The following is a 25,641-nucleotide window of genomic DNA, read 5'->3' as shown; positions in this document are numbered from 1 at the left end:
TGCTGATGTTTACATATCCCTATACATAGTGTAATTATCACTACAGTAAAGCTAATTAATGTATTCATCAACTTACACAGTGACTATTTTCTTTTCATTATTTATTTATTTCCTTAATTCCTGGGTCAAGCAATCCTCTTGCCAGAGGTTGCAGTGAGCCAAGATTGCTCCACTGCACTCCAGCCTGGGCGACGGAATGAGACTCCATCTCAAAGGAAAAAAAAAAAAAAGCTATCAAAAGAAAGCCAGATGTGGCTTATGTCTGTAGTCTTACCTGCTAGGGAGGCAGAAGCAGGATTGCTTGAGCCCAATACTTTAGAAATAAATACACAAATGATAAAAAGGAAAGAACATGGTATCTATGTGAGATGATGGAGATGTTAACTAACTTGGTCCTGGCGACTGCATCACAATGTATACCTGTTTCCAAACTTCAGCTTGGTGACCTTCGTTAATAGTAATGTGTTGGGAAAATCTAAGCCAGAGCAAGGAACAAACTGCATCCAATTCGGAAGGAGGAAGTCGAATTGTCTCTCTTTGCCAACAACATGATGTCATCTATAAAAACCCCTGAAACCTCCAGCAGTAAAACTCTTAGAATTGATAAACCAGTTCAGTAAAGTGGCTAGATATTAAGTCCATATGCAAAAATAAGTAGTGTTTTTATACACCAACAACGAACTAGTGGCAAAAAGAAAATCAAGAAAGCAATCTCATTTGCAAGAGCAAAAGACACCCCAAAAACCTGGAAATAAATTTAACCAAAGAGGTGAACGATTTCCACAAGGAAAACTATTAAACGCTAATGAAAAATATTAAAGCGGACCCCAGAAAATGGGAAGACATGTTCATGGGGTGGAAGAATCAATATTGTGAAAAAGACCATAGTATTAATAGACATCTACAGATTCGATGCGATCCCTACCAAAATACAAACAATGTTCTTCACAGAAACACACCGTGAGTTTCCGGAGGGGAGGATTCGGGGGAATTGCATAGGCAGATGGTGGTTTAGGCAGCTCCCAGTGAATTCCAGTGAAAAATTCCATTCTTAACTCTAACTCATTGTCAACACCTCAGTGGTTAAGAAGGAAAAATATCATAAAGTATGAGAAAATGCACCAGAAAACAATTGTTACGACTGTTTGGCAAAATGACCTTGTATTGAGCACTTTACTGACCCAGTCTCATTGCATCTTCGAAACAAATCAGGAAGGTTCTATTCACAAGAAGTTTGAAGTTCCCAGAGTTAAGCGGCTTAAGATTTTCCAAGGATTTAATCCAGAATCAGTGTAAAATTGACAGCCCTCCATTTTATCCTAAAGGTTAGATGAGGTTTCCTCTGAAATTAAAATGAATGAGTCACTACTTGAATGGATTAGTGTCATCCAATTGATGGTGCGAACTTCCCAAATTGTAATCTAATCCTGCCTAGCATTTACTTATCATTCCACATTAACTCCATGATCCACACAGTACAATTCACACCCACCGTTAAGGCTTTTCGTGTTTGAGAGCCCTAACTGAGGGGGCTGAGAACTAGGGAACCCTAGTTCTTTTTTTTTTTTTTTTTGAGACGGAGTCTCGCTCTGTCGCCCAGGCTGGAGTGCAGTGGCCGGATCTCAGCTCACTGCAAGCTCCGCCTCCCGGGTTCACGCCATTCTCCTGCCTCAGCCTCCCGAGTAGCTGGGACTACAGGCGCCCGCCACCTCGCCCGGCTAGTTTTTTTTTTTTGTATTTTTTTTTTTTTAGTAGAGATGGGGTTTCACCGTGTTAGCCAGGATGGTCTCGATCTCCTGACCTCGTGATCCGCCCGTCTCGGCCTCCCAAAGTGCTGGGATTACAGGCTTGAACCACCGCGCCCGGCCGAGTGTCCACTATTTTCAATGTCTTGCAATTCACATGTGAAAGCTTCTCTCAAATGAGATTAAAAATGAGATTAAATCACTGGTTTGATATTAATCAACCAACTCTATTTTGAATTTTTCTTTCTTTTTTTTTTTTTTTTTTTTCCTATTTTGTTTCAATAAGCTAATTCCACCAGCTCTTAACATGTTCTTTACTTGTTAGGATATTACTGTCTGTGGCATGAGGTGACCCAAAGTGGTTAACACGTGCGGATCTGTATTTTCTGAGGCCTCCAAATACCTCAGCAATATGACAGCTCAGTAGAGCGGGAAAACCTGTGTTCTTTGCACAGTAGGCATGTTTAATACATTAATTTCCTGTGGGCGGGGTTTCAGTGGCAAATGTAATCAACGCCGCTTACGTACAATGGACTCTGTGGCCCTAAACCAATCATGGGGCGGCGCAGGGAACCGGAAACGGGGCCTCAGTCCCTCTGCTTCTGCATAAATAGACGCAGTTCAGCTCCAGGCCAGTTGGAGAGCGCATCCCAGAGCGAGGAGGTTGGCGGCGGAAGCCGGGAAGGAGGTAAGTGTCCAGCGGGCATATGTCTGTGGGGTTTAGAAGCTGGCGTGCGCGGGGGTTGGTTTCAGAAAGTTTGAGTGTATTTTCTCATGCATTTGTTCGGAGACTTTGTGAAGGCAGCGGATCTCCTTTGCACCCCATGGTTAACTCTGACTCGTTATGCAGTGCTTCTGTAAACTGGGAATAATTCCAGCTTTCTCGGTCGGGCGCGGTGGCGCATGCCTGTAATCCCAGCTACTCCGGAGGCCGAGGTTGGCACATCACGAGGTCAGAAGTTCAAGACCAGCCTGACCAACATGGTGAAACCCCGACCCTACTAAAAATAAAAAAATTAGCCGGACGTGGTGGCGGGCGCCTGTAATCCCCGCTACTCAGGAGGTTGAGTCGGGAGAATCGTTTGAACCCAGGAGGCAGAGGTTGCAGCGAGCCGAGGTCGTGCCATTGCCTGGTCAACAAAGCAAAACTCTGTCTCAAAAAAAAAAAGTAAAAGCAAGTAATAATATTAACTTTCTCATCATGGTTAGGTTGTGTTTCATTTTTCAGAAATGGGGTCTCGTTCATAGCCCAGGCTGGCCTGGAACTCCCAGGCTCAAGCTATCTGCCCTCCTCGGCCTCCAGCTAGCTGGGACTGCAGGAGCACACCACCACGCTGCCCGAGTGCATTTTTTATTGACTATAGAGACATGGTCTCACTACTTTGCCCAGGCTGGTCTCGAACTCCTCGGCTCCAGCAATCTGCCCGCCTCAGCCTCAATCTCCGCCTCCTGAGCAGGGGCGCTTAGGGAACCTGGTGGGAAAACCTCTTTAATTCCCAGAATTTCAGGCTGCCTTTTCTCTCTCGTAGCTGTCTGCTTTTTAATAATGTATCAATTTACTTAATAAATAAAACGAGATGGCCTCTAGGTGTGTCTCCCAGGCTGGAGCACAGGGGCACAATCACGGTTCACTGCTGGGCTCAGGTGATCCTGCCACCTCCGCCTCCCAGAGCGCTGGGGTGACAGGCGTGAGCCACCGCACCAGGCCTAATTTACTTTCAAATTGAGAAATACAAATCTATAATTGTGTATATGTCTGGTGCACAGCAAAGGGTGTTAAGGTGTGTATGCATTGTGCAATGGCTAAATCGAGCAAACTGCCATAAGCTCTACCTCACCGTCTTACCATTTTTGGATAACTCTTGAAATCAACTTCCTTAGCAATTTCCAAGTATACTGTACATTGCTGTGAACTATAGTCACCATGCTGTGCAGTAGACCTATTTAACGTTATTTTCATTATTTTATTTTTTTTAAAAAGCTGTAATGGCCGGGAGCAGTGGCTCACACCTGTAATCCCAGCACTTTGGGAGACTGAGGCATGGGGATCACTTGAGGTCAGGAGTTTGAAACCAGCCTGGCCAACATGGCGAGACCCCGTCTCTACTAAAAATACAAAAATTAGCCGACAGTGGTGGCTCACGCCTGTAATCCGAGCTACTCGGGAGGCTGAGGCAGGAGAATCGCTTAAACCGCAGAGGCAGAGGTGGCAGTGAGCCCAGATCAGCCACTGCACTCCAGCCTGGGGGATAGAGCAAGACTCTGTCTCAAATAAATAAATAAAACGAAATAAAGATAAAAATAATTTTAAGTAGGCCAGGTGTAGTGCCTCACACTTGTAATCCCAGAACTTTGGGAAGCAGAGGCAGGAGGATCATTTGGACCCTAGAGGTCAAGGCTGCAGCAAGCCAGGATTGTACCACTGCACTCCAGCCTGGGCAACAGAGTTTAAAAACCCCGACCCTACTAAAGGTAGTAGTTTAAAAACAAAAATAGATAACTTTAAAAAAATCCACTTTTATTTTAGGTTCGGTGGGTACCTGTGTGCAGATTCGTTACATGAGTATATTGAGTGATGCTGAGGTTTTGGGGATCACTGAATCCGTCGCCCAGGATATGAGGATAGCACCCAATAGGTAGTCTTCCACCTTCGTGCCGTCTATCACTCCAGAGTTTCAGTGTTTTGGATCCACGTCCTGATTTCCTTTCCTCTGTGTACATGCCTAGAAGTGTAATTGCCGGATCATGCAGTTGTTGTACTTTTAGTTTTCTGAGGAGCTTCTATACTGTCTCCCATATCGGCTGCACTGATTTACATCCCAGCACAGGGCGCAGAGGATCCCTTTCCTCCGAATCCTCACCCGTTCCATGTGTCTTTGGGAACAGCCCCTCTAGCAGGTGTGAGGGGTGCCTTGTGGTTTGGATTTGCATGTCCCTGATGATGAGTGATGATGAGCACGTTTTCCTAGAACTACTGGCCATTCACATGTCTTCATCTGAGACGTCCACACAGGCTTCTTGCCCTCCTTCTAGTGGGTTATGTGTTTTCTCGCTTTGGAGTCATTTGAGTTGTTTATATTTTGCATCGGAGCCTCTTGTGAGATGTGTGGCTTGTAAATATTGTCTCCTCCTCTGCCGATTGTCTCCCCCTCTCTGCCGATTGTCTCCCTGGCTGTCTGTCTGTTCTGCACTTGCTCAGAGTCCTTACAGGAGGCGTGGGTTTTCCATCCTCCGGGCTTCCAGTGAGCTTTCCCGAGACCCTCCTGCCAGTTTTTTCTCCTCTCTGCAGACCTTCGGGTTACTTCCCCCACCTGTGGCTAGGACAGCAGGGCTGCGTTCTCATAGCTGTTGAACTTGGATGATAATTGATACCTGGAGAGTATCACTCAGTGGCTCCTGCCTTTTGAAGCTACATTTAGAACCAAATTTAAAAAGAAAAAAAAAAAAAAAAGTCGGGCTGTGCGCGGTGGAACACGCCTGTAATCCCAGCACTTTAGGAGGACAAGGCGTGGGAATCACCTGAGGTCAGGCATTTGAGACCAGCCTGTTCAACATGGCGAAACCCTGTCTCTACTAAAAATAAGAAAATTAGCTGGGCGGGGCCTGTAATCCCAGCTACTTGGGAGGCTGAAGAAGGAGAACCACAGGAACCCGCAGAGGTTGCAGTAAACTGAGATGGCACCACTGCCCTCCAGCCAGGGCAGCAGAGTGAAACTCTGTCCAAAAAACATAAATAAAAGAATAAAAATTTTAAAAAAATCTAGGCCAGCTGCAGTGCAGTCAAACCTGTAATCCCCGAATTTTGGGAGGCCGAGGCCGGTGGATCGCTTGAGCCCAGAGTTTGAGACCAGCCTGGGCAACATGGTGAAACCATATTTTATCACAAAAAATAACCTATAAAAATTAGCCGGGCGTGGTGATGCGCTTGTAGTCCCAGCTACTCGGGAGGCTGATGTGGGAGCATCACTGGAGCCCAGGAGGTTGAGGCTGAGGGAACCATGGCTGCGAATTTCCTTCTAGCCTGGATGACAGAGCAAGACCCTGTCTCAAACAGAAAAAAGAAAAAATCTTTCTATGGTACGATCCCACTACCTGGAAATTTCATAAGACTTTAATCCATTTTATGGAATGAGATAAGGAGTAGAGAAACTCCTACAGACAATAAACAGATTAGCGATGGCCAGGGGCTGGGGTGGGTGGGGCAGGAGGTAATTATTGATGAGGATGGCATTTCCTTTTGGGGTGATGCAGTAATTCTGGAATTAGAAAGTGGTGATGGTTGCACAAAATAGTGCGTGTTCTTAAGTAAAAGTGATGAATTTTATAAATGTGTGTTTTACCAAAACAACAACATATCTTTGCAGGAGCTTAATTCTCATAGGATTTTTTACTGCCACCTCTTTCCTGCAGCAAATAAATATCCTGGGGTTATTTGTAGAATAATAGAAAAATGTGCTGGGGACAATCGTAGGTTGTAACTATTAATATTTTTCTCTAGCTTTTTGCGTAATTATGACTAAGGGCTTTGCCTTGGATCTTGTCTTGACGGGAAAACATAAAGAACCGATGTTATTGTTACATCAGATTCTAGCAGCTTCACGTACATATCCGATTTAATTTACAATCAAGAACAATGCTGTTCCAGTTGAAAGGAAAACCAGTTCCACCTCTGCATAATGATTCCCTAGAGATCAGAATCCAGGGGAGCATTCAGATTTTACCCCAGAACATGTAGTCAGGTGTAGACACTGGAAGAATAGAGTGGATTCATTTCCACAGTGCTGAGTCCGATGCCAATGGACAAGTGGGGTCCGGGATTGGGATGAGGGATTTGGAAGGGAGGGATAGGTAGAGTAGAAAGTTAAAATGGTCGGGCTCATATGTTTTTTTTTCCCTGCAGACTTCTGAACAAACCGTGAATCTATTACTGAGAAAAACCAGGGGCAGCCTGTGTAGCTAGGTCTCAAGTAGATACCGGCTACTGGAAGAGCTTGTTCAGAGGCGGATTGAAATATTCTCCAGTAGATATGGCTGCAAATCGCACACCCTCATGGGGTCAGAGAGAACCCTGCAACAGACCTAGGTCAGAGACTCCATGGTCTATGGTATCCCCGGGAACACAACTTAGAAATCACCACAGGAACCCTGAGACTTGGCACCTGAACTTCAGGATGTTCAGCTGCCCGGAGGAGTCGGACCCCATCCAGGCTCTGAGGAAACTCACTGAGCTGTGCCATCTGTGGCTGAGGCCCGACCTCCACACCAAAGAGCAGATCCTGGACATGCTGGTGATGGAGCAGTTCATGATCTCCATGCCCCAGGAGCTCCAGGTCTTAGTCAAGGTGAACGACGTGCAGAGCTGCAAAGACCTGGAGGACCTGCTGCGAAATCACAGAAGACCCAAGAAATGGGTGAGTGGGACCCTCCTGATTGGTGCAGGGAAGGGGAGCTGGGATGGGGGCCAAAGAGTTCTCCAGTCTCAAATATCAGCACAGTTAATATTGCAAATCCCTGGTCTAGGAGATGGACAGGCAGAGGGAATACAGGGACCCACACACTGTGTGAGGCCAACATGAGAGAAAGATATTGGTAAAATATTACACCTGATGGAATGTAGGGAAGGAGGCATTAGAGTGAACTGAAGGGGGGCCCAGAAGTCCCATCCTGAGGCAGGGAAAGTGGTTGGTATCAGAGATGCAGGGATCTGTCTCCAGGTCCCCAAATGAGCCCCTAAGTTCTAACACAAGGTGAGCTGCCATTGGCCACTTGAGTTGCATTCACCCAGAATATTTCTCCTTGTCTTCTCTTTGGTTTAGAGACCCTTTCATCCAAAGGACTCATATTTATGTACTTATCTAAAGAGAAAAATATTGAGACAGGATTGCTGTGTCCACAGAGCTGATTCTGCATCAGGAAGGCAGATTTGAACATTTATTAGTCAAGTGTGAGCATTATGGCAGGACCCAGGGAATATAAAAGCTACTTTCTTTTTTTTTTTTTTTTTTTGAAATGGAGTCTCGCTCTGTCGCCCAGGCTGGAGTGCAGTGGCACAATCTCAGCTCACTACAACCTCCGCCTCCTGGGTTCACACCATTCTCCTGCCTCAGCCTCCCAAGTAGCTGGGATTATAGGCGCTCGCCACTACCCCCAGCTAATTTTTTGTATTCTTTAGTAGAGACGGGGTTTCACCGTGTTAGCCAGGATGGTCTCGATCTCCTGACCTCATAATCCGCCCACCTCGGCCTCCTGAAGTGGTGGGATTACAGGTGTGAGCTACCGCGCCCAGCCATGAGAGCTACTTTCAAGTTCTCACAGTGAATCTGATTGTCTTTTTTCCCTCTACAGTCTGTGGTCAACTTGCTCGGCAAAGAATATCTTATGCTGGACTCAGATGTCGAGATGGCTGAAGCCCCTGCCAGTGTCAGGGATGATCCGAGAGACGTGTCCAGCCAGCAGGCCTCCTCTGTGAACCGGATGCGTCCATGGGAAGGCCAGGCCCGCCGAAAGCTGCAGATCCTGCCCAGGGTCCCTGCACCGTCCAGGAGGCAGGTGAGTGTGTGAGGCCTTGGTGTCTGGTTGGAGGTGAGAGAAGGAACGGGAGGAAGTCGTGTGGCTGCTGGACTGATTGACAGATTTGGCACAGGACAAGATTAGAACCATTCCCCATGGACATGGTACATCCCCAGACATTCATTCCTGAGCCATCTCAGAGAGGGAAACCTCATCTACTTCTCCCTCAACCATGAGAGCTTTTAGCATTGAGGGTGGGGGGTAAGAAATGATCTCAGTGAAGTGAGGGAGGCAGTTGGCACAGATGAATGAAGATCCCTTCCCCATAGCCAGTTACCTCAAAGACATTTCATGTAATAATTCAGCAAGGAACCCACTTTCTACAGATTGTCAATTTCTTTTTTTTTTTTTTTTTTTTTTTTTTTTTTTGAGACGGAGTCTCGCTCTGTCGCCCAGCCCAGGCTGGAGTGCAGTGGCGCGATCTCGGCTCACTGCAAGCTCCGCCTCCCGGGTTCACGCCATTCTCCTGCCTCAGCCTCCCGAGTAGCTGGGACTACAGGCGCCCACAACCGCGCCCGGCTAATTTTTTGTATTTTTAGTAGAGACGAGGTTTCACTGTGGTCTCGATCTCCTGACCTTGTGATCCGCCCGCCTCGGCCTCCCAAAGTGCTGGGATTACAGGCGTGAGCCACCGCGCCCGGCCAGATTGTCAATTTCTTAATTTGAGGAATGTTTCTCAACTGGTGATGTTGCCTTTCTGGACATATAACCATGTCTGGAGAAACTTTTGTTTGGCATTCTCGGGGGTGATGGGGTGTTAGTAGCATCTAGAGGGTGGAGGCGGGGTCTCTGCTCTGCACAGGAGCGCCCCCTCCAGGAGGGTGATGCAGCCGCAATGCCAATGGTGCCAGGGCTGAGCGGCCTCCACCTAGAAGTCATGCTCCTTCCAGCCTCAGGGGCAGGGAGACGTTGGCACAGCGGGAAGAAATATGCTCAGAGAACCAAAGAGTGAAAACCACCAGGCACAGGAGCTGATTTAGAATATGGAGGGTGCAGATTAGGGACAGACTCAGACATGCGGTGGTGATGTTTACTGGGGGTGAGGGGGTGGTCCACAGGAAGTCTGCACATATTTCCACACCTGTGTCATTAGAAGAGTCGGTGCATCCAATCAGAAGGGGACAGACATGTCCGTGCTTCCCCCAGTTTAGACATGGAGTCATTGCTCTTGGTTTTCCGTTGTCAGGAGGACTTCCGACTGCCAAAGACTATTGTCATGAAAGGAGGTCCAAAGACTCTGAGACCCAAGCCGACCTTGGAGAAGGGTCTGAACGTAGACAGAAAGGAGAACCCAGGACTTACATCCCCAGAGCCTCAGCTTCCAAACGGTCCCAGTGAGTATGAAGACTTGGACCTGGAAATATTAGCTCCTCTCTTCCTGGGTGTGGGTCTGGGGGCCCAGCATTATCATGTCTGGAGAGTGGGCACTCAGCTGCCAAAGCCTCTCCACCCCCCACTCTCCAGAGACCTACGGTCCAACGTCTTAGTCTTGAGGTTGAGGGGAAGTTGTCAGCCAAGGTCAGTGTTTGGCTGCAACGAGTTTGGTGTATTGAATATGCGCGTTATTAACTGTTGTGTGTGGAATCCCTTCTTCCAGCAGGTGTGGTGAGAGCAAAGGAGGGGAAGGAACCCCCAAAAAGAGCCTCTGTGGAAAATGTGGATGCCGACACACCTTCTGCCTGCGTTGTGGAGAGAGAAACTTCGACTCACAGCGGGAACGGTGGAGAGGCTCTGGATCTGAGCAGTTCCAAACCAGACACCACCTCCATTTCCCAGGAAGAGCCTCAGGGAGATGTCACACCTGTGGGCAACAGAGAATCCCCGGGACAAGCTGAGATCAATCCAGTTCATTCCCCGGGCCCTGCGAGCCAAGCCAGTCACCCCAATGGCCAAGAAGCCAAGGCCCTGCCGTCCATTGTGTGTGACGTGTGCAATAAATCGTTCAAGTATTTTTCCCAGCTAAGCATCCACAGGAGATCACACACAGGAGAGAGACCCTTTCAATGCGATCTCTGTTGGAAGCGCTTCTTGCAGCCCTCCGACCTCCGAGTTCACCAGCGAGTCCACACTGGCGAGAGGCCCTACTCGTGTGATGTCTGCCAAAAGCGGTTTGCCCACGAGTCCACCTTACAGGGCCACAAGAGGATCCACACCGGGGAGAGGCCGTTCAAATGCAAATACTGCAGCAAAGTTTTCAGCCACAAGGGGAACCTGAACGTTCACCAGCGCACTCACTCCGGAGAGAAGCCCTACGAATGTCCCAAGTGTCAAAAGACCTTCCGTCAGCTGGGGACGTTCAAGCGTCACTTGAAAACACACCAGGAAACCACCTCCCAGTGATTCCAGAGTCAGGTCCACATCCTGCACCCCAAGAGACAGTGACTGATGATTTTTCTCCAATGTTACCAGAGGACATATACACATAAAGCACTTGGTAGGAATTGCCCAGATGTTTGAGTAAATATTTATCCTCCCCCGTGAGTTTTGTTTTGTGTTTGATTATGTCTCTTGCTTTCTTATAGATTTATCTTAGTGTCTGTTGCTGTTTGTCTCCCAATGAGCACAAGTCTCATCATTTTCTAATATCTTATAAGAAAAAACTGAGCACAGTGGCACGCAAGCGTAATCCCAGCTACTGGGGAGGCTGAGGCAGGAGGATTGCTTGAGTCCAAGGGTTTAAGTCCAGCCTGGGCAACATAGTGAGACTCCACTGCAACTCCACCTCCCGGGTTCAAGTGTTCAAGTTCAAGCGATTCTCCTGCCTTAGCCTCCTGACTAGCTGGGATTACAGGCGCCCATCACCACATCTGGCTAATTTCTATATTTTCAGTAGAGATGGGTTTTCCCCATGTTGGCCAGGCTGACCTTGAACCCCTGACCTCAAGAGATCCACCCACCTCAGCCTCCCAAAGTGCTGGCATTACAGGTGTGAGCCACCATGCCCGACCTCCACCAGGAATTTATAATACTTATAAACTTAAATGATGCTAAAATATAGCTTCAAAATATGTAAAAAAGAAAAAAAAAGGATCTAAAACTAATGAACGAATGAACAGGAAGCAGGTCAGATATCCAGAAATTGCCAGAAATTAGAACTAAGGACCCTCTCATCAGGTAACTAAAGGAACTTAAAATTGTATTAGTCTTGTTCAGGCTGCAGAAGCAATGGTAGGCCTGTGACCCACAAATGATCCCACGTGGGATACATGCCTAGTGGAAAGTAAACACCCACCAGTCCTGAGAAGCTTCAGATCAGAAAGGGAGTGTGCAATGGAACTTCCCAAACCCTGGGAATCTGACCAATTCTCTAGGTTTCAGAACATCCTGAGACACACAAAGTTAAAAGATTCAGCATTATTGATTAAACCTTTGGAGCTGCTTATTTGCACATTGCTGATAATTTCAGCTGGCAGCTTAGTAACATAAGCTGGGATCCTCCGACTGCTCTTTGAAGTCTCGCCCATGGAGTGGACGTACTACCCAGGACCCGTTCCAACTGGGACTCCAGATGGCTGTTTCCAGATCTTCCCAGCACTGCTGGATCTGGATGTAGGTATTCTCCCCGGTTTGGTTAATACATATGTATGTATTTCCCTTTCCCCTTTTCTCACGTTAGTGTTTGCTAAGTTAACCCTTATACTCTTCTGCAAAGTTTTGATCATTAAACTTTTCTTTTGGCCAGGCATGGTGACTCGCGCCTATAATCCCAGCACTTTGGCAGGCCGAGGTGGGCGGATCACCTGAGGTCTGGAGTTTGAGACCAGCCTGACCAACATGGAGAAACCCCATATATACTAAACATACAAAATTAGCCGGGCATGGTGGTGCACGCCTGTAGTCCCACCTACTCAGGAGGCTGAGGCAGGAAAATTGCTTGAACCTGAGAGATGGAGGTTGCAGTGAGCTGAGATCGCACCATTGCACTCCAGCCTGGACAACAACAGTGAAACTCCCGTCTCAAAAAAAACAAAAAAACAAAACAAAACAAAAAACTTTAACTAAATTTGAGTGTAACACTGTGGTTTCTTTGGCCTGTGAATTCTCAAACTCAAAACGAAAGTAAAACTTTCAGCAAAACAATAATCCAAAATGGACTCTGTCATCCTGGATTTACCAGTCCCACACCTGAGCCTATCATCCTGGATTCTGCTACCCCTAAAAAAATTCCCAGACTAATTAAAAGGGAAAAAATTGACTATTTGACAAGGAACATTTTGTTCTCTCCATTCTGCTCCAAACTGCCTCTCCTCATTTTGAAGGAGACTCAGGTAGGTTGAAAGAATATGGAAGAGTAAGTACGCACTTTGAAGAATCTTTTCAAATCAAGACACAGACTCTCAGACTTAAGAGGGTTATTTGTATTATTCAATAGCTCGTGTGATAATTGGGACGATTCCAAAAGAACACAATTACTTTAAATGTGTTGCAGGAATATTCCCTGATTACCCCAGAACCTTCCAACTAGTCCTCGAATTACTATTAGTTTCATTAACGACACGTTATACTGACTCCAACGACGAATCAATAAAACCTAAGACACTCCAGAAGTTGTATAGAATAATTCAAATGTCTTCATGAGACCTGGGTATTTAACTTCAGGATCTTAGTCTCAATACAGGGTACCCAGAAAGGGTTTCAGAGGGAACAGAAGGAGCTGGAGAAGAAGGATATGAATAGGGATTCAGAGACATCTATGACTTCAGGACATCTTCCTCCTTGGGAATTTTCTTGCTGAGCACGTCCAGATCTGTGGGAGAGAAAGAGGTAAACTTTGAATGGTTTTTCTCACTGTCACTCCCCAAACCAGGTTCTTGAGGTTGGGAATGAAAATAGGAAGGAAGATCTCTTTAGTTCATCTAAGATCCAACAACCTTTCCTTTTCCCTCTCTCTTTTCTTTTCCCTTTTTTTTTTTTTTTTCTTTGAGATGCAGTCTCGCTCCATCTCCCAGGCTGGAGTGCAGTGGCGCAATCTCAGCTCACTGCAACCTCTGCCTCCAAGGTTCAAGCGATTCTCCTGTCTCAGCCTCCCTAGTAGCTGTGATTACAGGTGCGTGCCACCATGCCCGGCTAATTTTTGTATTTTTAGTAACGATGGGGTTTCAACACGTTGACCAGGATGGTCTCAAACTCCTGACCTCATGATCTGCATTCCTCGGCCTCCCAAAGTGCTTGGCTTACAGGTGTGAGCCACTGCACCCAGCTAATTTTTGTATTTTTAGTAGAGACAGGGTTTCACCATGTTGGCCAGGCTGGTCTCAAACTCCTGACCTTGTGATCTGCCCATCGCAGCCTCCCAAAGTGCTGGGATTACAGGTGTAAGCCACTGAACCCAGCTAATTTTTGTGTTTTTAGTAGAGATGGGGTTTCACCATGTTGGCCAGGCTGGTCTTGAACTCCTGACCTTAGGCGATCCGCCCACCTCGGCCTCCCAAAGTGCTGGGATTACAGGCGTGAGCCACCGTGCCCGGCCCCTTCTCTCTACTTTCATCTGCCCACACATTTTCCCTTTCCGCCCCCTTTTAAGAAGGTACATGGTGGTGATGGGAGTTTTCAAGAGTCAGAATGTAATCGAGGCGAAGATGGAAATTCATGAATTCAGGGAGTGTATCACACCCAGCACGGTCCAATACATGCTTTTGAAATGAATTAGTGCCATTGAAATAAGGACATAGCGTCTCCAAGAGTTAGGTTAGGATTGAAGAAGGAGATGAGGGTTGGGGTGAACGTCCAACTAAAGGAAGGCAGGAAAAGCTGGGGTTTGGGCATCTGCTGAGCTCATGATCGGGTGTGAAGGTGGCAGCTGAAGGCTGTGTTTGGATAGTTTAATTCATTGATTTAACAAATATTTACCAAGTACCTACTATGCGTCATGCATTGTGCTGGGCAGTGAACAATACAAAGGTCCCAGGCGCGGTGGCTCACACCTGTAATCCCAGCACTTTGGGAGGCCGAGGCGGTCGATCACCTGAGATCAGGAGTTCAAGACCAGCCTGGCTAACATGGCAAAACCCCGTCTCTACTAAAAATACAAAAATTAGCCGGGTGTGGTGGTGGGCACCTATAATCCCAGCTACTCCAAAGGCTAAGGCAGGAGAATCACTTGAACCCGGGAGACGGAGGTTGCAGTGAGCCAAGATCACACCAGTTCACACCAGCCTGGGCAACAGAGAAAGACTCCTTAAAAAAAAAAAAAAGAATGAATGCTGGAAACAAAGATCTTATTTAGGAGAGAGGCTGATGTTAAAATTGAACCATGAGGCCAGGCACGGTGGTTCATGTCTGTAATCCCAGCACTTTGGGAGGTCGAGGCAGGCAGATTACCTGAGGTCAGGAGTTCAGGACCAGCCTGGCCAACATGGTGAAACCCAGTCTCTACTAAAAATACAAAAATTAGCTGGGCATGGTGGCGGGTGCCTGTAGTCTCAGCTACTCAGGAGGCTGAGGCAGGAGAATCGCTTGAACCCAGAAGGTGGAGGTTGCAGTCTGCCGAGATCGCACCATTGCACTCCAACCTGGGCGACAAGAGCAAAACTCCATCTCAAATAAATAAATAAATAAATAAATAAAATTGAACCAAAAGGTCAAAGTGAGGGATTTGACGTCAATGTTGTAGCTGAGGCTAAGCTTAAGGGGGTGATACTGGGGGACATCAAGGTTGGGTGTGGGGTCCTAATTGCAAAAGTGCTAGATGCAGGCTGGGAAATGAGAGTTGGAGCATGACGTGGGATGGGCGGTGAAGGAATAGAGGTGAAAGGAGCGGTCGAGGCCGGGATGGGAATTCACCATCGAGGCTGAGTGGTTGGGTAGGGGCTGTGGTTACAGGTGAGGAGGTCCCTCGTTTGTTCCAGTTTCATCCCTTTCTTCCTTTACCCTCAAAGCTCTGCCTGCCACTTCCTTGCTCCCCCTCTCCTATTGGTGTCTCTCTTCCGTGTTTCCTGGCTTTACCTCCAATCTCCGGTTTGGCAAACGCCTCCATCACGTTCCTCTTGGAGGGCTGCAGAGGGTGGGAATAGGGGAGCCCATCTAGAAACAAAGATACAACATTCACACAGACGTTCGTAGTTATAAGTGGCAGCTGAAGGACGAGAACACACGGACACAAAGACGGGAACAACAGACACTGGGTCCTTCCCGAGGGTGGAGTTGGGGGAGGAGGGAAAGGAGCAGGAAGAATAACGATTGGGGACTCGGCTTAGTACCTGGGTGATGAAATAATCTGTACCACAAACCCTGTGACACAAGTTTTCCTGTATAACAAACCTGCACATGCACCCCTGAACCTAAAATAAAAGTTTAAAAAATAAATAAGGCCAGGTGCAGTGGCTCATGCCTGTAATCCCAGCACTTTGGGAGGCTGAAGGGGGCAGATCTCCTGAGGTCAGGAGTTCGAGGCCAGCCTGGCCAACATGGTAAACCCCATCTCTACTACAAATACAAAAATGAGCCAGGCATGGTGGTGGGTGCCTATAATCCCAGCTACTCGGGAGGCTGAGGCAGGAAAATCACTTGTACCTGGGAGGTGGAGGTTGCAGTGAGCTGAGATCGTACCATTGTACTCCAGCCTGGGTGACAGAGTAAGACTCTGTCTCAAAAAAATAAAATAAAATAAAATAAAATAAAATAAAATAAAATAAAATAATGATGCCTTTATGACTTTCAGCTTTACTGCTTTATAGTATGCAACATGGTTTCACTTCCCTTATTTTTCTGGACACTTATGGCACTTCTCGGTTCTCAACCAGGAGTGGTTTTGCCCTGTGGTGATTTGGCTGTGTCTGGAGACATTTTTCATAGTCACAATTGGGAACAGGAGCCGATCACAGTGGTTCACACCTGTCATCCCAGCACTTTGGAAGGCCGAAGTGGGTGGATCACTTGAGCTCAGGAGTTCGAGACCAGCCTGGCCAACATGATGAAACCCCCATCTCTACTAAAAATACAAAAATTAGCCGGGCACGGTGATGGGTGCCTGTAATCCCAGCTACTCGGGAGGCTGAGGCAGGAGAATCACTTGAACCCGGGAGGCGGAGGTGGCAGTGAGCCAAAACTGTGCCATTGCACTCCAGGCTGGGCAACAGAAAAAAAAAACAAAAAAGAATTGGGAATAGGGAATGTGACTAGTGTGTAAAGAGTAGAACCCATGGGCGCTGCTAAATATCCTGTGATGCACAGGACTGACCCCCACATCAAAGAATTATCCAGCCCCCAGTGTCAGCTGTGCCAGAGTTGAGAAGCCATGCCCTAAATTCTCTTAGTTTCCCACGTTTGGGAGGAGACAAGGATGAGGAGGCTTAGCCGAGGTCACGTGTCACATTCACACTGTGAACGTTCAACTCTCCAGACCCCTATGCACCTCCATGATTCTGTCCTTCGAGATGTAGAATGGGAAGCAGAGGGGAACCTCAGAAAGATTATTTGGTCACACGAGAAGACAAGATACGGGGATTAGGGATAAGCAAAGACATGGTGGACAGGAAGCTTGCAAGGATAAATATTGACTATAACAGCTGTGACCCATTTCATTTCTTTTCTTTTTTTTTTTTTTTTTTTTTTTCCTTTTTGAGATGGAGCCTCTGTTGCCCAGGCTGGAGTGCAGTGGCGCCATCTTAGCTCATCTCGGCTCACTGCAACCTCTGCCTCCCGGTTCAAGTTATTCTCCTGCCTCAGCCTCCGGAGTAGCTGGGATTACAGGCGCCTGCCATCACACCCAGCTGATACTTGTATTTTTAGTGCAGACGGGGTTACACCATGTTGGCCAGGCTGGTCTTGAACTCCTGACCTCAGGTGATTCACCTGCCTTGGCCTCCCAAAGTGCTGGGATGACAGGCGTGAGCCACCGCGCCCGGCTGACTCATTTCATTTCCACCATATGCCAGACACTTCTAGGAAATTCAAGTGCATTTTCTCGCTGAGTCATACAACTAAATCATGAGATTATTCCATTTATGTCATTTCCATGTGGAGGAATTTTGTGTGGTGCAATGCAAAGGGAAAATAAGGGGCCCGTGGTTCAGACAGGATTCAGAATCTTAACTTGGTAACAAAAGAACATTAAATGAATCTGGGGCTCCAGGTGACGGCACAGAAGCTTGAAAGAAATGCATCACTTGCTCAGGGCACCCCAAATAGTAAGCGGCAGGGGGAGGGCTGGAGTTCACATCTACCAGCTTCCAAAGCCAGGAGAGAGCCGGCAGGGGAGGATGCGGGAGAAGATGTCTAACTCCCCGTTCACTCACCGATGGCCTTCCACAGGTCTAGGATCTCAAGGGCTGTCTCCCTCTTCCGGTCTTGGTCACCCATTTGGGGAAGGTGGAGGACTGGGTGGGGATGGAGAGAGCAAGACCAGGTGGTCGGTTAAGCAGAACTGAAATAACACATAATCCAGCAATTCAATAGCACAACACACATAATCCAGCAATTCAATAGCACGGCTCACTCAACACAGTCCCTCCACCAAGCCTGTCAGACCGGGTGCGTGTTGACCATCCCTACCTATCAGTGGGGAAATTGTGTAGCTGCAAGTGGAGTCACTTGCTCAAAATTACACTGTTGTTGCCAGGCGTGGTGGCTCAAGCCTATAATCCCAGCACTTTGGGGGACCGAGACGGGCGGATCACGAGGTCAGGAGATCGAGACCATCCTGGCTAACACGGTGAAACCCCGTCTCTACTAAAAATACAAAAAACTAGCCGGACGTGGTGATGTGCACCTGTAGTCCCAGCTACTCGGGAGGCTGAGGCAGGAGAATGGTGTGAACCCGGGAGGCGGAGCTTGCAGTGAGCCAAGATCGCACCACTGCACTCCAGCCTGGGCCACAGAGCGAGACTCCGTCTCATAAAAAAAAAAAAATTACACTGCTGCTAATGGCAAGACTGGGGCTTGAACCCACCTAAGTCTGGGTCCACATCTCACGTTCATTTCTGCTCCTGCCACACTGTGTCTGGAGCCTGGGTTTCCCTGAATGAAGCTCAAACTGAAACCGACCTTGAGCACCGCAGGAATCTCGGTATTTTAGGGATGTAATGGTCACTGTGCAGCACGTGGCCATGGGCACACCTAGTGCCCAGGGAAGATGCAAGTGGGGGGAATGGGGAGAGACAAACAGAGGAAAAGAGAAAAAAAGTTGCTGGGCACTGTGGCTCACGCCTGTAATCCCAGCAGTCTGGGAGGCTGAGGCGGGGGGGATCACCTGAAGTCGGGAGTTCGAGACCAGTCTGACCAACATGGAGAAACCCCGTCTCTACTAAAAATACAAAAGTAGCCAGGGGTGCGTTGTGGCACAAGCGTGTAATCCCAGCTACTTGGGAGGATGAGGCAGGAGAATTGCTTGAACCCGGGAAGCAGAGGTTGCTATAAGCGGAGATTGGTGCCACTGCACTCCAGCCTAGATAACAAGAGCGAAACTCCGTTTCAAAAAAAAAAAGAGAGAGAGAAACAAAGAATAGCACTAATCGTTACACAGCACCCACTACACACCAGCTATTGTTCTATTAATAACTCAATCCTCACAACATTCTAGGATGTAAGGGCCATCATTACAACCACTGTCACAGATGAGAAAACTGAGGCATAGGGAGATCAAGGTTGCAGCCAGGTGCGGTGGCTCACGCCTGTAATCCCAGCACTCTGGGAGGCCGAAAGCAAGTGGATCACCTGAGGTCAGGAGTTCGAGACCAGACTGGCCAACATGGTGAAACCCCGTCTCTAATAAAACTGCAAAAATTAGCCGGGCACGGTGGTGGGCACCTGTAATCCCAGCTACTCAGGAGACTGAGTTCAATCGCTTGAACTATGCAGGAGGCAGAAGTTGCAGTCAGTCGAGATTGCACCATTGCACTCCAGCCTGACAACACAGCGAGACTCTGTCAAAAAAAAAAAAAAAAAAAAAAAAAAGAGAGAGAGAGAGAGACAGCGAGAGAGAGATCAAGGTTGCAAATCAAGCAAGGGGCAGAGCTGGGATTTGGGCCCAAGGCTTTGGCTCCAGAGTCCACACACCCATCACTCTGCTTAGACACCCTCCAGACAGATCTGCAAATAAATCCACGGGCCTCTGTGAATGTGGGTGAGGGTCTTCACCAGTCACAAACTCACTGCCGGCAGCAACCAGGCAGACTCAGGCAGACTCAGGCCAGGGATGGAGAGCCGAGTGCAGCCTCACTCACCGGGACCCAGAAGGTAGCCAGCACTATTGAGGGTCCAGCCTCCTCGTCCCTGGAGAGAGATGCAGAAATCAACACTCAAGCAGACAGAAAGGAGGGCAGGCGTCCCACAGGTCGGGGTGACGTGGTTCGTCCTACCACTTTCCCACTAGGCTGTGGAGCAGGTTCATTTTAATCCCCATTTCACCGATGAGGAAATTGAGGACTTCTTAAGACAAAACCACTTTGCCTGGAAAGAAAGCTCAAAAGGTTCTGCTGTGAGAGGAGAAAGGTGGTTACCAGGGGCTGGGGGAAAGGAGAAAAGGGGAATTGTTCCTCAACAAGTATAATTTCAGTTATGCAAGACGAAGAAGTCCTAGATATCTACGGCATGACGTGCCTACAGCCAGCAATACGGTGTTGTGCACTTCAAAGATACGTTAAGCCCGGGCCTGTAATCCCAGCATTTGGGGAGGCCAAAGCAGAAGGATGGCTTGAGAACAGGAGTTCGAGGCCAGTCTGGGCAACATGGAGAAACCCTCTCCTCTACAAAAAATACAAAAATTAGGCCAGATGTGGTGACTCTCTCCTGTATTCGCAGCACTTTGGGAGGCTGAGGTGGGCGGATCACCTGAGGTCAGGAGTTCGAGACCAGCCTGGCAAACCCCGTCTCTACTAAAAATAAAAAAATATTAGCTGGGCGTAATCCAGCTACTTGGGAGGCTAAGGCAGGAGAACCGCTTGAATCCAGGAGATGGAGGTTGCAGTGAGCAGGGATTGCACCCTTGTACTCCAGCCTGGGCGACAGAGTGAGACTCCGTCTCAAAAAAATAAAACAAAACAAAAAATACAAAAATTAGCCAGGCATGGTGGCACGCACCTGTAGGTGAGAGGATCACTTGAGCCCAGGAGTTTGAGGCTACAGTGAGCTATGATTTCACCCCTGCACTCCAGCCTGGGTGACAGAGCAAGACCCTGTCTCAATACATAAGTAAATAAAAATATGAGAATGGATCTCATGACAAGGGTTCTTACTAAAACACACACCAACACACACACAAGAACACCTGGGCATTTCTGGAGGCAGTGATGGATATGTTCAGTACCCTGGCTGTAGTGGTGGTGTCACCGGTGTATGCATAGCTCCAAACTCATCAAGAAGTATACATTAAATGTGTGCATTTTTTGCATCTTAATTATACTGTAATAAAGCTTTAAAGAAGCACCATGGTAAATTCTTTACCTGGGGAGGATATGGTCACAGGCCATCAAGTCCCTTTGAGGATGATAATGCCTGACATTGTGGGCTTACCCTACGCCAGCATCTGTTCTAAGCAGGACTGGCTGCCGAATTTGTGGGGCCCAGTGCAAAGAGAAAATATGGGGCCCATTGTTCAAAAAGGATTCAGAATTTCAAGCTGGTGACAACAGAACATTCAACCAAGCTCGGGCCCCAGGGAATGGCACAGGTTGTGCACCCACGAAGCCAACTCTAGTTTCAAGCTCTTGATATAATATTTATTTAACGAATCCTCCCAACAACCCTAGTAGGTAAACTTGTATTAGCTTCATTAGAAAGAGGCTCTTCCTCCAACAACCCTAGTAGGTAAACTTATCATTAGGTTCATTAGAAAGAGGCTCTTGGCCAGGCGCAGTGGCTCACGCTTGTAATCCCAGCACTTTGGGAGGCTGAGGCAGGCAGATCATGAGGTCAGGAGATCGAGACCATCCTGGCTGACACGGTGAAACCCCGTCTCTACTGAAAATACAAAAAATTAGCCAGGCGTGGTGGTGGACGCCTATAGTCCCAGCTACTCTGGAGGCTGAGGCAGGAGAATGGCGGGAACCCGGGAGGCAGAGCTTGCAGTGAGCTGAGATCACGCCACTGCACTCTAGCCTGGGTGACAGAACTAGACTCCATCTCAAAAAAAAGAAAAAGAAAAAAAGAAAGAGCCTATTGAGGCCTGGAAAGATTCGGCAAATTGCACCAAATTGCGACACACTAAGAAGCACAGCTGGGACTCAAACCCAGGCAGACTTCAGACTCTTTTTTTTTTTTTTTCAAGATGGAGTCTCGCGTCTCACTCTGTCACCCAGACTGGAGTGCAGTGGTGTGATCTTGGCTCACTGCAACCTCTGCCTCCTGGGTTCGAGCAATTCTCCTGCCTCAGCCTCCCGAGCAGCTGGGCTTACAGGCACCTGACACCAGGCCCAGCTAATTTTTGTATTTTAAATAGAGACAGGGTTTCGCCATGTTGGCCAGGCTGGTCTCAAACTCCTGACCTCAGGTGATCCGCCTGCCTCGGCCTCCCAAAGTGCTGGGATGACAGGCATGAGCCACCATGTCCGGCTGGTAGACTCCGGACTCTTAAGGAGGACGTGCACTGAATGTTTAAGCCACAGTGTTCCACTCTGTAAGATGGGAAGTAGCAAAATAGAACCAACTGCAAAGGGTTGTGCGGTAGAATCAGCTAATTCACATCAAGCGTTTCACACAACACCCAAGCGTCGAGAAAACCCTCCACACCCATTAGCTCTTGTCAAAACTCCTCGGACATCCCTATGGGATGGATTCCGTTATCCCTTAGTTATATAGGAAAAAAGGAGGCTCAAAGAAATGCTTATCCCTTAGTTATATAGGAAAAAAGGAGGCTCAAAGAAACAAATAGGTGGCTTAAGGACCAAGCCAGCACCTGGAGGAGAGCTGCTATGTCAACTCAGGGCAGCTGAATGTCAAGCCGTAGTCCTCTTTTTTGTTGTTGTTGTTGTTGTTGTTAGCATTTCTTTCTTTTCTTTCTTTTTTTTTTTTTTTTTTTTTTTGGCTTTTTTGGTTTTTTGTTTTTGTTTCTGTTTGAGGCAGGGTCTTGCTCTTTCACCCAGGCTGGAGTACAGTGGCACCATCTCAGCTCATTGCAACCTCAGCCTCCTGGGTTCAAGCAATTCTCATGCCTCAGCCTCCCACGTAGCTGGGATTACAGTCACGCAAGACCATACTCAGCTAACTATTTTTTTTTTTTTTAAGAGATGAAGGTTCTCACTATGTTGCCCAGGCTGTACTATGTTGCCCAGGCTGGTCTCGAACTCCTGAACTTAAGCAATTCTCTAATCTTGGTCTCTCAAAGTACTGGGATTACAGGAGTGAGCCATTGGGCCTGGCCTCTTTTTTTTTTTTTTTAATTGACAGAGAAAAACTGTATTTTAAATATAAGCATGGTGCACAACATGTGTGGAAATATGGCTACATTGCCGAGTGACTCCATCAAGTTAATTACCCTCTGCATTACATCATGTGCTTAGCTTTCTTGTGGTGAGGACACTTAACATCCATCTACTCTCTTAGCAATTTTCAAGTTAATAACGTTGTTATTAACAACAGCCACCAGGCTGTACCAGAGATCTCCCTTATTCCCCCTGTCTAACTGAAACTGTGTATCCCTGGACCAACATCTCTTAATTATTTAATCCTCTTGGCTAAATAATGAGCGCTGCCTGCCATCTGAGTTAGCTGTTAACTCTCACAGTGCTGGAATTGGACAAAGAAGATCCACTCAGAGACCAGAGAGGTTAGGCAATGTGCCTGAAATCACGCAGCTAGAAAGCCGCAGATCCCAAATTTCAAACTCAACCCAGGCTCTACAGCCCATGCCGTGGAGGTGTGCGATCAGAGGTTTTCAAAGTGTCGTCCCAGACTGCGTGCCATGGCCGACACCTGTAATCCCGGTACTTTGGGAGGCCAAGGCGGGTGGATCACTTGAAGCCAGGAGGTCAGGACTTCAAGATCAGCCTAGCCAACATAGTGAAACTCCATCTCTTCTTCTTCTTATTCTTTTTTTTTGAAACTGAGTCTCGCTCGGTCACACAGGCTAGTGTGCAGTGGCACAATCTCAGCTCACTGCAACCTCCGCCTGCCAGGGTCAAGCAATTCTCCTGCCTCAGCCTCCCGAGTAGCTGGGACTACAGGTGCCTGCCACCACACCCGGCTAATTTTTGTATTTTTAGTAGAGACGGGGTTTCACCATGTTGGCCAGAATGGTCACGATCTCCTGACCCCGTGATCCACCCACCTCGGCCTCCCAAAGTGCTGGGAATATAGGCATGAGCCACTGTGCCTGGCCCATCTCTTCTAAAAGTACAAAAATTAGCCAAGCGTGGTGGCAGGCACCCGTAGTCCTAACTACTCGAGAGGCCAAGGCAAGAGAATAGTTTGAACCTCAGAGGTGGAGGTTGCAGTGAGCCGAGATCGCGCCACTGCACTACAGCCTGGGCGACAGAAGCGAGACTGAGACTCTGTCTCAAACAAGCAAACAAACAAAAAACCAACAACGACAACAAGGTGTGGTGCCAGGACCAGCTCCTACCCTAGACTCACCCAACCAGAAACCCTGGGGGTGGGTCCAGGTATTACTTTAAGCCTCCTTCCAGCTAATTCTCACACAGGCTGAAAAACAGGCGTGAAAGGCACCCACCTCTGAAGGCATATTTTTGCATCTCTGAGCAATGCTCATCATGAGGAGGTTTTAGCTTTGGGCACCCTGAACCCTGACTCTGTATTTTTCACCCCTACTCTGCTCTATCCCCACAGCCAAGATGACGTTGGTGTCTGACTTTCTCCTCATTTTTTCAGGACTTGAGCTTCTTCCCCAGGAACCCCTGACGCAAGCCAGGAGCATTTTTAAAAACTCTTCCCAGAGGGCAAGGGATTTGGGGACGCCGTTGTTTCCGAGGAACTTAGGGAGGCGTTACCTGGTGGGCAGGCGCGGATGCTGGAGTCTCTGCCAGGCTCAGCAAGAGGACGAGGAGGAGGACCAGGGGGACGGAGGGAGCCATCGAAGGCAGGACGACAGATGCCTACAGCTGCAGAACACGCTGCAAGGAGAGAGCAGCCAGTCATTTTCTGAAGCAGGAGGCCAGGTGCATTTCCGACAAGGACAGAGGAATTTATTTTTTAGCTTTATGGAGGCATCATTGAGATACAAAAGTGGTGCATATTTAATGCACACATCTCGAGGAGTCTGGGCATGTGCAAGCAACCATAATACCATTGCCGCAACCAAGGAACTAAAACCTATTCATCACCTCCAGAAATTGCCCTGTGCTCTTCAATGATTTTCTTTCGGGTAGAGCCCTTCCCCTGCCATCTCTCCGACTTTACTGTTTTTTGTTTGTTTTGTTTTTGTTTTTGTTTGTTTGTTTGTTTAATGGAGTTTCTCTCTTGTTTGCTTGTTTGTTTGTTTAATGGAGTTTCTCTCTTGTTGTCCAGGCTGGAGTGCAATGGCACGATCTCGGCTCACTGCAACCTCTGCCTCCTGGGTTCAAGCGATTCTCCTGCCTCAGCCTCCCGAGGAGCTGGGATTACAGGCACCCGTCACCATGCCCAGCTAATATTTGTATTATTAGTAGAGACGGGGTTTCACCATATTGGCCAGGCTGGTTTCGAACTCCTGATCTCAAGTGATCCGCCCGCCTTGGCCTCCCAAACTGCTGGGATTACAGGCATGGGCCACCACCTGTAATCAACAGAGTGCGACTCTGTCCGCCCCCTCCCCCCCACCAAAAAAAGAGAATTCCAGGGGAATTAACCCTCTACTTGCCCCATCATCAGATTGAACCCGCCTGGTCCCCCAGTACCCATGCCTTCTGCCCCACTGCCTCCACCACTTCATCTTAGAACCTTTCCGTCCCCTTACCTGCCCCTCACCTTTTCCCTGCCACCAATGCCTGGGTTTCTTCTGTTATTGTCATCCCTTCGCGCCCCCCATCACTCTCCCAGGAGCCCCTCACTCCCTCCAGCCCTTGGCCCTTCTGGCCTAGGCTCTCACCTCGGTGCAGCTGGCAGCTCTCTGCAGCTCTCTCTGGCTCTGGGCTCCAGTGCCTGGACTCTTTCACGCCCCCTGAGCTTTTATGCCTTCTGAGGAGACAATAGAAGGGAGGGGGGAAAGGGAGGGGATTGGAAGAAGGGAGGGAGAGGGAGTGAAGTGGATGGAGGTGGGGGAACAGTCATCCACTCTAGGGGCTTTCAAAAGCTGGTCTGAGGTCAAAACAGACACCTCATCGCGGGAAATGCGGCTGTGCCTTGGTTTCCCCTGGTAGACCCTGCTCTTCCCCCTGCTTCTGTGCCCTTTTATCTTCCAGCTGTCGTGTTCCAGGCTTTGCAGCTGTTCAAGGGCTCCCTCCCTCCCTCTCTGCCC

General features: G+C 48.1%; 2 protein-coding genes across 4 annotated transcripts; one reads left to right on the top strand and one right to left on the bottom strand.

The window, feature by feature from the left end:
• The first annotated feature begins 6,645 nt into the window (after positions 1-6,645).
• ZSCAN5B (zinc finger and SCAN domain containing 5B) lies at positions 6,646-10,794 on the top strand. 2 transcript variants are annotated; one of them, XM_077979932.1, is made up of 4 exons: positions 6,646-7,156; positions 8,091-8,300; positions 9,505-9,649; positions 9,916-10,794. In XM_077979932.1, the coding sequence occupies exons 1-4, from the start codon at positions 6,773-6,775 to the stop codon at positions 10,653-10,655; spliced, it is 1,479 nt and encodes a 492-aa protein (XP_077836058.1). In that variant the 5' UTR covers positions 6,646-6,772; the 3' UTR covers positions 10,656-10,794. The 2 variants fall into 2 exon arrangements, with proteins under 2 accessions (XP_077836058.1, XP_001093760.5); XM_001093760.5 differs by having other exon boundaries at positions 9,913-10,794.
• Positions 10,795-12,513: 1,719 nt separating this feature from the next.
• Positions 12,514-25,327, bottom strand: GALP (galanin like peptide). Of its 2 annotated transcripts, XM_028839569.2 has the most exons (6): positions 25,273-25,327; positions 24,197-24,319; positions 19,478-19,526; positions 17,552-17,632; positions 15,261-15,338; positions 12,514-13,062 (listed from the first exon to the last, which is right to left on the bottom strand). In XM_028839569.2, the coding sequence occupies exons 2-6, from the start codon at positions 24,278-24,280 to the stop codon at positions 13,007-13,009; spliced, it is 348 nt and encodes a 115-aa protein (XP_028695402.2). In that variant the 5' UTR covers positions 24,281-24,319; positions 25,273-25,327; the 3' UTR covers positions 12,514-13,006. The 2 variants fall into 2 exon arrangements, with proteins under 2 accessions (XP_028695402.2, XP_077836057.1); XM_077979931.1 differs by lacking the exons at positions 12,514-13,062; positions 15,261-15,338; positions 19,478-19,526; positions 25,273-25,327 and having other exon boundaries at positions 17,570-17,632; positions 24,197-24,280.
• Between the last annotated feature and the right edge of the window lie 314 nt (positions 25,328-25,641).

Source organism: Macaca mulatta, chromosome 19 (assembly GCF_049350105.2).
Source record: "Macaca mulatta isolate MMU2019108-1 chromosome 19, T2T-MMU8v2.0, whole genome shotgun sequence".
NCBI lineage: Eukaryota > Metazoa > Chordata > Mammalia > Primates > Cercopithecidae > Macaca > Macaca mulatta.
This window is presented reverse-complemented; position numbering and strand designations above follow the sequence as displayed.